Source organism: Mustelus asterias, chromosome 2 (assembly GCF_964213995.1).
Source record: "Mustelus asterias chromosome 2, sMusAst1.hap1.1, whole genome shotgun sequence".
Classification (NCBI taxonomy): Eukaryota; Metazoa; Chordata; class Chondrichthyes; order Carcharhiniformes; family Triakidae; genus Mustelus; species Mustelus asterias.
Genome location: NC_135802.1, coordinates 103,567,280 through 103,579,542, shown reverse-complemented (window position 1 = coordinate 103,579,542; position 12,263 = coordinate 103,567,280). Strand labels below are relative to the sequence as shown.

General features: G+C 41.1%; 1 protein-coding gene across 3 annotated transcripts in view; it reads right to left on the bottom strand.

The window, feature by feature from the left end:
* LOC144510161 (RNA-binding motif, single-stranded-interacting protein 3) overlaps positions 1 to 12,263 on the bottom strand; it is a 1,322,231-nt gene that overhangs the window by 821,617 nt on the left and 488,351 nt on the right. For 2 of the 3 annotated variants that reach the window (XM_078239576.1, XM_078239587.1), the window contains one exon: positions 3,711 to 3,887. In XM_078239576.1, the coding sequence (XP_078095702.1) occupies positions 3,711 to 3,887 (177 nt within the window). Of the gene's footprint in view, positions 1 to 3,710; positions 3,888 to 12,263 lie in introns of those variants that run through there. The other variant, XM_078239604.1, reaches the window with a different exon arrangement.

The following is a 12,263-nucleotide window of genomic DNA, read 5'->3' as shown; positions in this document are numbered from 1 at the left end:
TCACATCGGTCATACCTCAAAAGTGCCAGAACAAGTTCCAATTTGTAGTCATGCCTGGCCCTTCTTTCAGCCAAATCAACTGACTGCTCATCTACAACTGAAGAAAAGCTGCTAAATTCGGCTGGTAAATGCCAATGAGGAACAAGCAAGAAGCAGAGACTTGAGCAATCAACACACTCACTATTTTCAAAGCTCCCATTCGTCAACAAGAAATTAGCAGAAAACGGCCAAATTGCTGAAGCAATTTTGTCAGATTTTTCAGAGCAAATTGAATTTTTTACCTACTTCAAAAATACTTGTACATGTCATACTTAAACATGAAAAATCCATTAAAAATTAAAATAAAATTGAACATTTTAGATCCAAATCTTATTCAGGCCTATTTGTTCAGCATTGGAAATCTCTTGAGAATGCTTTCTGTGAGAATGTCTCCTCTGCAATCAAGTTTGAAGCACTTGATTACATCCTGTCTTCATTTTGAAGAAAAGTTACTACTTTCTAAACTGAAGGGAGCCACATAGAATTCATATTACCATAGAATTTATTTCTTATTCATTGACAGTAATATTTGCCAGTTCCTGCTGTCTGTAAACCCTATATCCTCACTTCCCTGTCAAACAACGGAAAGGCCAAAAAAACAGTGGATTTGTTTTTTGGTGTAAAATGCCAAAGCAACAATAAGCTTGAACCTTTGGACTTGCATGATTACATAATATGTAAATAACATACCAGGAGATGTTTATTATGCTATTTATATTTTATAATGCAGCTACATGTTTCCTATTCCAAAGACATTCTCCTCTCAGTTAGTTTCCATTTCCATTCTTTGAACCATTCCGCTAGTTTCATTCGTACCTACAATGTGTTGGCTTTTGTTTACGTGTCTGCAATTTTTCCAAGTCGTCTACTGATCAGTCATTAAATAAATAGTTATTTCAATGTTCATGCCATTCTACTATTACACCTCTGGCACAATTGGCCACACAATTCCTCTCTGAATCCTCGCCTCCATTTTCCAGCTCTCTGGAGATACCCTCCTCAGGGACCTCTGTCACCAATCCACTCATAGTCAGAGCATCTCCTGTGGCTTCTCTTTTCACACCCAAACTGTTAACTATGGAGTCCCCCAAGGATCCACCCTAATCTTACATCCTTATTATCTATGTGCTGTTGGGTTCCGGCCAAATGTTGTGTGACCCATCACCACAACTTAACTACTTGTCACCTTGTTTGTTGGACATCTAGTCCTGGTGGAGCTGTATTTTCATTGAGAAGAATGAAACCTCTGTGTATGACCCTCGCCAAAGCTCTGATCCCACCCCACTAATTCCAACCTCCTAGCCAGCCACTTTCTCAGGCTGAATAAAAGTGTTCACAACCTCAACGTTCAACTTGACACTGAGTTGAGCCTCTGGCCTAATATACACTCCATTACCAAAAACACCTACTTCATCCCTCATAAGACCACAATCTCCAGCCTTGCCTCAGCTCTAATGCTAGTAATATTCTGATTCATGTGACTGTTATCTTCAGATGCAACAACTCTAATGGTCTCCTGGCCACCTTCCCATTTTTCCATCCTTTATAAACTTGAGCTCATCCAAAAATTCACTGCTTGTATCCTAACCCACATCAAGTCCTATTCACCCAACATCTGTATCGGGTCTTGCATGGTCCACCAAAACGTGAAACAGAAAATTTTCATCTACATGTTCATGTCTCCATCTTCTGTTTCCCCATCTCCATAATTTCCTCTAGACCTGCAACAATCCAGGAACTCTGTGTTCCTCCAAGTCTGGTTTCTTGTGCAATCTCCAATTCCATTGCCCTATTATTGGCAGTTGTACTTTCAGCCACCCAGGCCCCAAGCTCTTCCCAAATATCTCTGTGGCACCACCTCATTTTAAGATTCTGCCACTGCAGGAGATGCTCTGGCTATAAAAGAATTGTGAGAGAAGATCTTGAAGAAGCATCTCCTGTCAACTGGATAATGGAGATAAGGATTCGGAGGAGAACTGTGTGGTCAATTGTGTCAGGGTTTAATAGTAGGAAGGTGTGAGCGTTGAGGACAAAATAACAATTCATATTAAGATTGTCCCTACAACCTGCCTTCTTAGACCAAGCTTTTAGTCATCCTAATATTCCTTTCTTGACTCAGCATTAACGTTTGTCTGGTTACACGTCTACACATCTCCCTTTTCCTACATTAAAGGCAGCACATAAACAGAACAACAAGGACCTGCATTCAGTAAGTGCTTTTATTGTAATAAAACATCCCAAGATGCTTTACTGAAACATTATCAAACAAAATTTGACACCTTGCCCCCTCAGATATTTGAGCAGGAAATACAAAACTTGGTCAAAGTGATAGTTTTTATGGAGCATATTAAAGGAGGAGAGAGACGTACAGAGAGACAAAAAGGTTGAGGAAGGTAATCCCAGAGCTTAAAACCTAGTCACCTGAAGGCTAATGATGAAGTGATGAAAACTGGGACGCACAAAAGGCTCAGAGATTTTCGAAGGTTGGAAGGTTAGAGATAGGGAAGGTAATTGCTGTTGTCATTTCAGAAGCTCTCATTACTCTGTTACATGCAAATAGTTATGTAGCTGTGGTAGATGAGAAAACAATATCTCAGTGCGTAGGAATAATATTTTTCAAGAATAAAGCAAAAAACACAGCCTTTAACCATGTTCACACAAACCTCTGTTGTCAAAAAGCATGGACACAAGGCCATGTGCTCCACCCACCATGCATCACCAGAACATTCAACTCATCATGACCATTGTCATGGTAAATCTACCAGCTTGTCAAATGGCATTAAAAATTGACAAAACATATGGTTATAAATATTTCCGGCAACAGTAACAAACAATATAATTAACAACCCAAGGTCTAAACGTTTTCACGTGGAATCCCCTGGAAGGATGATGAGAAGCTCATTCATACTTCTTCCCCCAAATTTTCCACAAGCCCCAGTGTATGATGCCCTCTTTAACGTAACATGATTTGGTCCAGAATGCAACACATTGCCTATACAAGTTGGTCCAATTGGTTTAGCAAGCTGCAACATGATTTCAAACACAGATTTTGAAGGAATTTCAGTTCTTTTACAAAACAATTGCAGGCCTAATATGCAATAAACAAAATATATATTTTAATTAATGATATTATTGGACCAGTAACTACTTACACATTAGTAAGTGCAGCTGTCAATGTTTCTTTGTTAAACGCATAGCCTTTTCTGCCACTATTTGTTAAGGAATTATGAATATTCTTTGCATTTACAATTTCAATACAACTCAATCATTTAGATCTCTTCAGGATATTCTGCAATATCTCAGAGGTAACACAGGAATTTTAAGTTTGTCTGTATCCATAGCAAAACATAAAGACTCAGAGAAACAGTTAATCAGGAGCTGGGAATTCGCAAACATGCCAAAAGCAATAGCACTCTCAAAGTAGAGTAGCAGCATCTAGTGGTGAACCTTTAGCTCTATTACTTTTAACCTGATTTCTCAAGATTACAGGCTTAGAATCAATGTTCCTCTGCTACATTGCTTCACTGTAATTCAATGGAGCACTATCTATTATTATCTGAGCTGTCTTTGCCAGCAAAAGAAGACCAACATATTTCTAACCCTGTATTTTAGTCACAGCAATAAAACACTCAGTTATCCTTAATAAGACATTTCCCAATGGGTGTACTTACGGCAGGATGCCCAGGGCAGTAGCTGTAACTGCCGTGGGACTGGTAGTGAACGTTAGCCCTAGGATAAGTGTAACTGTTCCAGGCAGACTGGTTGTTGTTCCACTGTGGGGTAAAGCCAGGGCTCATGGTGACTCTCGCCTTACTGTTCTGATATGTTCTCATTGCAGGCCCTGGCTGCTAAGGATAAATAAAATTCAAACTGTAAATAGCATTCAGTGCAACAGATATAGAATACAATTAATTAATGTTTGTGGTCAGATAGCCAGTGCTACAAGGTAACATTTTTAATTCAAGAACACTTTTAATGAGCTAGTGTTTCTTAATATATTTGTAACTATTTGTTGAAAGATTTTTTTCCAGTAATTTTCAACATTTTTTCATTGTGAGAATACAGCAATGGAAATCTCATGCATGTTGCATCCTGGAAGGAAATAGTTGCAATTCTGAAAAGTATTTCTTACACTAAGGGTGTATACTGTGCTCAGGTAAAAGCTCACTGAAATAACTGCATCTTCCTTCGTCTCAGTCTCATGAATCTGAACAGAACCTCAGGATGATATCTTAACTCTCAAACATCCTGCTAAGTCCATCACTTGCAATAATAAGGAAATAATTGGCAAATGAAGTTCAAATGTGGGGTAGAATGCTTTGGTTGGAAGAATAGGGAGATCACTTATTATTTGGAAGTTTCAAGTCTAGGTGGGCTAGAGGGACAAAGGAATCGCGGATTACAAAATACGTCAATCACTAGAAGTTGCGTCAGAAGATAGCCAAAAAAAAAGCAAACTAAGAACAAGGCTTTATTTCTATAGAGGGATAGGATTGAAAGTATGGAAATTATGCTAAATCTGTATTAAGCCTCAGTTATACCACATTTAGAGTTGTGTGTACAGTTCTGGTCACCCTGTTATAAAAAGGGTGTAGAGACATTGGAAAGAGTTCAGAAAAGATTAACAAGGATTGTAGCAGAAATGTGTGGACATACATATTTAAGAAACAATTGACAGCTGGATCTCTTTTCTGTTGAAAAAAGTCTGATTGGTAACTTAAGAGAGACCTTTAAAATTATGAAATTTTTGGATAGAGTGGATACAGAGTGAATGGCTCCTCGAGCTGGATTTTCCCAACCCAATGCAGCATTGAAGTGCATTGGCAGGTTTTGAAATGGTGAATAAAACCTGAGGCACGGATTTTCCGGCCCAGCAGGCTTCGTCATGGGAGAGACGGCAACATTTTGGAGAGCCGTTGACTTTGGGGCTAGAAAATCCTGCCCTGCACCTGGGATTCCTGCCCCCGTCCCGGGCACCGAAAAATTTCACTGCTGTGGGATAAGGGGTCGGGTTGGGAGCCTGCATGTAGATGTCCCAATGGCAAATTCAGAAGTGGGCATTATAGACCTTGCGCAATGTTGACGCAGTTGAATTGATTTTGATGGATGATGTGAATCACACCAGCACAGGATGTATGGTGAACCAGGGGGAATCATGTTTTGGAAGCGGGCGCCATCTAAAAGGTAAGTTCAAAATGTTCTGTAGAAGAGTCATTTGGACTCAAAAGGTTAACTCTGTTTCTTTTCACAGATGCCGTCAGGTCTGCTGAGTTTATCCAGCATTTTCTGTTTTTATTTAAGTTCAAAATGTGTTGTCTATTTTATATGTCAAGGGAGTGAACAGAATTGTGAAAATAGGAACATCTTCAAACACATTAGAGTACATTATCCTGAATAATGTGCAATGGTCAAATCCCGATCTAATGGTGTGAAATATCCCAACTGCTTTGATTGTATCCTTTGCAGTTCAGCTCAACCACCTGTTTGGCTGCTTCAAAGCTATGATGAGTGGCTAAACTTCTCCCTGTGTTGAGGTTTGAATGTTTCTGCACAGGAGAGGTTTGTTGACACATTTCTTCAATGGAATCGCATTATGAATACTTGGCTGAAAATGGGGTAAGATTTTGCACTCGCCCGTTGGTGGATTTGTAGGCAGTGGTGCTCATTAAATCCAGGGGATGACCTGCCCACTGCCTTCCCATTTGCTTCTGCCCCATCCATAATAATACCCGTGGCAAAGAACCAATTGAGGTCCTGAAGTGGATAACTAATTCCCATGTAAGGGCCTTATCCTTGGCTAAGCAGCCAACTCAGCAAGTTTGCCTGCACGGGCTAGTGGCAAGCACAAGGTGGTCCCTCCTTAATGACCTCTCTGGCCCCAGTGAACGGTGCTTAGCATCTGGAAAATGCCCCATATGATTGCTCAATTTGCAAACCAATATTGCATGCCTCTGTCCCCAAGTGCTAGAAAATTTGCTGGCAGCCCTCTGAGGTGGGATCTCCTGATCCTGAGAGTAAAAGAGTAGGAGATGAATGATTTGGGGAGGAATAAGGATGAGGGGGCTGAGCAAATAAGAGGCCTCATACTCATCTCCAAAACAAAGTCAATGTCTCAGCAACTGTGCAAGGCTTTTTCACATGGCTGCTTTGGCATTGGCCTGCTTTCATCTCTGCCTCGGGCCTGCCGCCAACTCTATCCATCCCTGACTCTCCACCATGAAGTTAATGTCGGTGGCACTGCCAGGTGGAAGGCAGATAGATGTTTATTTATTAGTGTCCCAAGTAGGCTTACATTAACACTGCAATGAAGTTACTGTGAAAATCCCCTAGTCACCACACTCCGACTCCGGGTACACTGAGGGAGGATTTAGCATGGTCAATGCATCTAACCAGCATGTCTTTCGGACTGTGGGAGGAAACCGGAGCACCCAGCGGAAACCCACGCAGACACGGGGAGAACGTGCAAACTCTGCACCAGACAGTGACCCAAGCTGAGAATCGAACCTGGGTCCCTGGCACTGTGAGGCAGCAGTGCTAGCCACTGTGTCACATGTCGCCAATGTCAGTATGGCTTTAAACTCCTGATTTCCAGCTCAGATGAAAATCTGGCCCCTCTTGTGGGGTAGAGCATAACTAGAGACCATCAAAATAAGATAGTCATCATGAAATCAACAGGGAATTCAGAAAATAAAACTTCTTTACCAAAAGTATAATGAAAGCGTGGAACTTGTTACCGCAGGGAGTGTTTGAAGTGAATTGTATTAGATAAATTTAAGGGAAAGATAAACAAGCATTTGAGAGTGAAGGGAATAGAAATTATGGTGGTAGATTTAGGTGATACGAGATGGGAGGACGCTCAAGTGAAACATAAATACACATAGGCTGATTGGGATGAATGGTTTGTTTCTGTGCTATATACCTTATATAATCAGGTCATGTTAATAGAGCTTTTCACATGTTTCATTTAACATCTACTTTGAGCTCAAATTTGGCTCATAAGAATGTCAGCAATTGTATCAAGTTCATCTCTATGATATTCCTAGAAGTGGTCTTGTATCTTTTTTTTAAGCCGGGCAATATCGGTATGTTCCTACCAAGTTTTCCAATGGCTTCTGTCTTTAGCTATCTGCTGTAATGAACTAACCCAAGGAAAAGCACCGGGCATTAAAAGTATTGCAGTTGCCAGTTTTCTGTTTGTTATTAATAACGTTTCTGGAAAAGGAGAAAGTCACAACACTGGGAATATAAAAACTGCTGCATGAGTGATGAATGCAATCTATCCCATCAGAGGTTTTACGTCATCCATTCTATCGAATACATATTGCCCATTCTCCAGAGAAAAAAAAGCAAAATTCAGTATTATTTAACCTAGCTTATATAATTCCATTTTATAGCCTTCCAAAGGTGACATTCCTCTCCAGTCTCAGGAGTACAACCATCATGACTGTGGAGTATGTGTCCATCTCCGTCTACACCTATCCCCATCATTTCCAAACTCCTTCCCAGTTATTTATCCAGCAACCAGCTGTTGCATCAAGCCATGGGGCTTAAAGTGAATCCTCAAAGATAGAGAATCTCTTTTAACCTAAACCAATTGGTGGATTACTTATTACCAAAGACAACTCAATATTTTAGCATTCAAAACCCTTCACTCATGTTATCAAATTATGTCCAGTTTTATGTTACTCATCACCTGGCATATGAAGTGTTTTGATAGAGTAGATACTGAGAATCAGTAGATACTGAGAGACAGGAAGGCCATTAACCAGAGGACACAGACCTAAGATAACTGGCAGGAGAACCAAATGGGAACAGAAGAGAACTTCTGTTACACAATAAGTTATAATAATGTGGAACACACTAATTAATGGATGGTGAAAGCAGAATTAGTGGTAACTTTTAAAAGGGTGCTTCCCAAATGAAAAGGAAAAACAAATAGCAAGGATATGGGGAAAGAGCAGGACAATGGGATTAACTGGATAACTCATATATAAGATCATAACAGTTTGTGAATGAAGAGTTCAGGAAATTTACGGAAGACTAAGAACTTGTTCACACAACCAGTTCATCCAGATTTCCACAAGCAAATGGTGAGGCCAGAAGAGGAGTAAGAATGGTAAAGGCTTTGTTGAAAAAGAATGTTATTAACTTATCATTGTTGAGCAACCATTCCACACCACTTCAAAATCGTTTGGCTCCGGTGGGAAAAAGACTGCAAACTCAACTTCCTGTTCTTCCACATTTGCTCACGCAATGTCTTAAAAACAACTGATAGAGACGGAAAAGGAGAATGGGTATCATGAAAGTCAAACCCAAAGCTACAACTACTGCCATAGAGTGCAAGATTTGCCAAAATTCCAACTAGTTGAATCAATCTGGATTAAAGACCAGAATCAAGAAGGTCAAGTACTGGATCCAAGCTCTTATCTGCTAGAGACTGAAAGTGAAATAGTGAGAAGAAACGGAAGCACGCTTACCTCGACAAGATTAAATCCATCAATGGAATGGACTAACTACCCTTATGATCAGGAAGTCAACCTGAACAGAGAACCAATAGCCTCTGAAGATTCACAGACTACTCTTAGGAGTTCAAGAGAGAACATGGAGAACTCAAATCCTATTCAACTTTTGAGGGCGATGAGAACAAGGTCAGGGAGTTAGGTGAAACCAGTTTAATGATTATGTCTGTGAACCAGAGGTAAAGGCAGCGACTTCAGGACGAGATGTAAAATAATGTAATGAATGTATTTATTGGAGTCAGAGACTTGGGGAAGATGTAGTATAAAGTGCTGATGTTAAATGTGTTGGTGTACAGTCTGCATCATCGGTGATGTGCAATCACATGAAAACAAAGTATAGACACATAGAAATAGGAGCAGGAATATGACATTTGGCACTTCGAGCCTGTTCCGCCATTCAATACGATTATGGCTGATCCTCAACTTCAATGCTATATTCCTGCTTTCTCCCCACACTCCTTGATGCCACTTAAATCAAAAAAAAACACGGAAAGAGATAGTTCTTTGTAGTGCTTTGAGATGCTACTATATTGTCCATGGCTCGTATAATGTTCAATAAAAGATAGAGTTTACCAGCTTTCCTTCAGCAGTGTCTCGAAGTCCAGATCATGAACAAAGCTATTTAAGGCCCACAATGATGCCAAAAACATTAGCCATTTTACACCACTTCTAGAAGTTAAAATGACACCCAGAGTTTTAACCATCCCGTTACTTAAAGTATCCATTGTACATTGGGAAATATTATTTGATAGACGTGTTCAAAGTTATGAGGGGTCTAGACAGAGTAGATAAAGTAACTGTTCCCCTTGGTGGATGGGTTGAGAACCAGAGGACACAGATTTAAGGTAATCAGCAAAATAACTAAAGTTCACATGAGAAATCTTTTTTCATATAGTGAGTGGTTAAGATCTGGAATGCATTGCCTGAAAGTGCGGTAGAAGCAGATTCAACTGTGGTTTAAAAAGGGAACTGGATAATTATCTGAAGAGAAAAATCTGCAGAGTTATGGCGTGGAAGTTTGCCAAAAAATGAAGTGTCATAAGGGCGAGAAAACCGGAGTGATCTATGCTGGTCTATCAGGCGCGGTCCTGACCGCAATCATCCCACACTTCGTCATATTTTGGGAGAGTGGTGAGTTCTGGGATGGGCAGGGTTAAACACACTGTTGATCCCAGTTGCAAAGCAATGGTAGTGTTTTGAAAGGGTGCCCCAATCTCTCAGTGCATTGGAAGACCTTTGCCCTCCCCCCATGGACATCAATACCCACCCCACCCTCATCGGAAGCACCCCTCCCCGACATGGATCGCCGGTATCTGGGCCCTTCGGTAGGTCCCCCTTCATGACGCTCATCATTAATGGCCCCTAACATGCTCCCCCTTCATGCCCACCTGACATGCCCGCCTTTCATTGCTCCGCCCCTTTGTGCACCCAGTCATGCCCCATCCCTTCATGATTCCACTCAGGCCCTGTCCCCACAGACTCAACCCCTGCTCAGGGCCCCCTCCCTTTGCCACTGCCCCTGACACCCTGGTAGTGCGTAACTGGCAGTGCCAACTGGAGACCAGTAGTGATTCTTGCCGGGTTCTTGCTGCATCTGAGGGTCAGAAGATCCTGGGAGCTGGGAGAAATTGGCGTCAAACAGGCTTAGCACAGGCTACTTTAAATATGTTAATCAGCCTCGTGCCCTTTCTGGACGAGATCAGATTTGCACTAGCAGAAAGGGATTGGGATGATTGCCAACTGTTTTGCACCAGGTGTTGAACCCGCTTTTAGGCCCACACACAATTTTCTGGGATTGGCGCAATGAGGTGGAAAATCGCAGTCATGGTGTAAAGGTGGGGGGTGAGACTAGTTCAATTGTTCTTGCAGAGAACAATGTGGAATCGATGTGCCAAATGATCTTAAATGATATACTATTAACCATTCAATGATTCTCACAACTTTGGACAGCTTATTACATATCATATAATTAAAAGAAAAACATTAAATACACAGTGGAAGCACAAAGACTAAATGCATATAGGTTCTGTAAAGTGGAACATGCCAGTGACAACATCCAATGTTAAATTAAATCCAGTTGACAAACTCTTCTTCTTGTGTAGAGATATAAAAGCTTCAAGTATGCATTACCTCGGGATAGAGCTTTTAATCACTGTAAGTGTATCTGTTGTCTACTGAAGACAACAAACAAATTTAAAGAACTTGAACTTTTAAATTCCATGTCACAAGTTAAAATTGGGAAATCTCATGTGTTTGGTCTTCACACTTTCTCAAAAATCCCTGAAATATTACTTCAATTTCTGTTGAAAGCATGAAATTCCCTGAAAACAAAACTTTAAACTTCCCCTAAAATCTCACAGCTAGAGTTGTGTTCGGATAGGTTTAACAGCTCAGTGTAGGCTTGAGGGGCAAAAAAAAAAAAACAATTTCCTACGTTAGACTTCCTGTACCGCTGATTAAGAAATCCAAATGTCCTCACTGACATCTTCTGTCAGGTTTATTTTGGGAAAATAAAGTGTTTGTGTGCTTTGGGAAGCTGTAGGAATTTTCTAGGTTAAGGCCTGATAATCTAGCCAAATCCTCAAGAAATCGCACACAGACACAAACAGAAAAAACAAGTTGCTTCTGCTGCCACCAAAAATCTGCAAATCAACAAACTACAAAGAAACTCTCCAGCTGCAGTTCACCACAACTACAGCAAAGTAAACATTTTCTACCCCCGAAAATGATAGGAATACGTTTTATAATACACACCAGCAGAAACCAGAGTTTGCTCAGTGAACTTCTACTTCCATTCATGCTTAGAGATCTAACTATTGTTCCAACTTGATAATATTAATTACCCTGTGGATTTTGGCCTATGTAGACCTAATTCAATCCATTCATTTCAAGTATCAACCCATTAAGTACACATACACTAAAGAGCTGCTTTGGAAGAAATTTGTTATTTTCCTTCACCCAGCTTTCCGTGTTTGTGGATACAGTTAGATGATAAAGCCTATTTGCGAATCAAGCCTTTTCCTTCTCATGATATGTGGATAAACGACATATCAGTAGGTGTTCTCAAACCCAATACTGCATTTATACTGCAGCCTGAAGTTGGAGCCCCAGTTGGGGCGGCATGGTGGCACACTGGTTAGCACTGTTGCCTCAAAGTGCCAGGAACCCAGGTTCAATTCCGACCTCGGGTCACTGTCTGCGTGGAGCTTGCGCATTCTCCCCGTGTCTGCGTGGGTTTCCTCCAGTGCTCCGGTTTTTCTCACAGTTCAAAGATGTGCAGGTTAGATAGATTGGCCATGCTAAATTGCCCTTCGTGTCAGAGGATTAGCAGGATAAATAGGTGGGATTGCGGGGATAGGGCCTGGGTGGAATTGTTGTTGGTACAGGCTCGATGGGCCAAATGACCTCCTTCTGCACTGCAGGGATTCGATGATTCTATGAACTGCAAAACTGATTCTGTCCTGGTAGTGGGAATTGGGAACATTCCCGGCTAAGTTCGCTCACTACAGGAGAAAGTAGGATTTTTATTGTGTGGGGGTGGGTGCCGACCTGGGAAAACATTCGGAGGCAGTCACAAGAGTTGCCAGAAGCTGAGGCGGGATGTTTAAAATGCCTGCCCTTGGTGCTATGGGACTTGATCCAACAATAAAATAAAAGTCTCTCTCGCTCACCACACACCAGACCCTCAACCCTCCCCATGTCCCA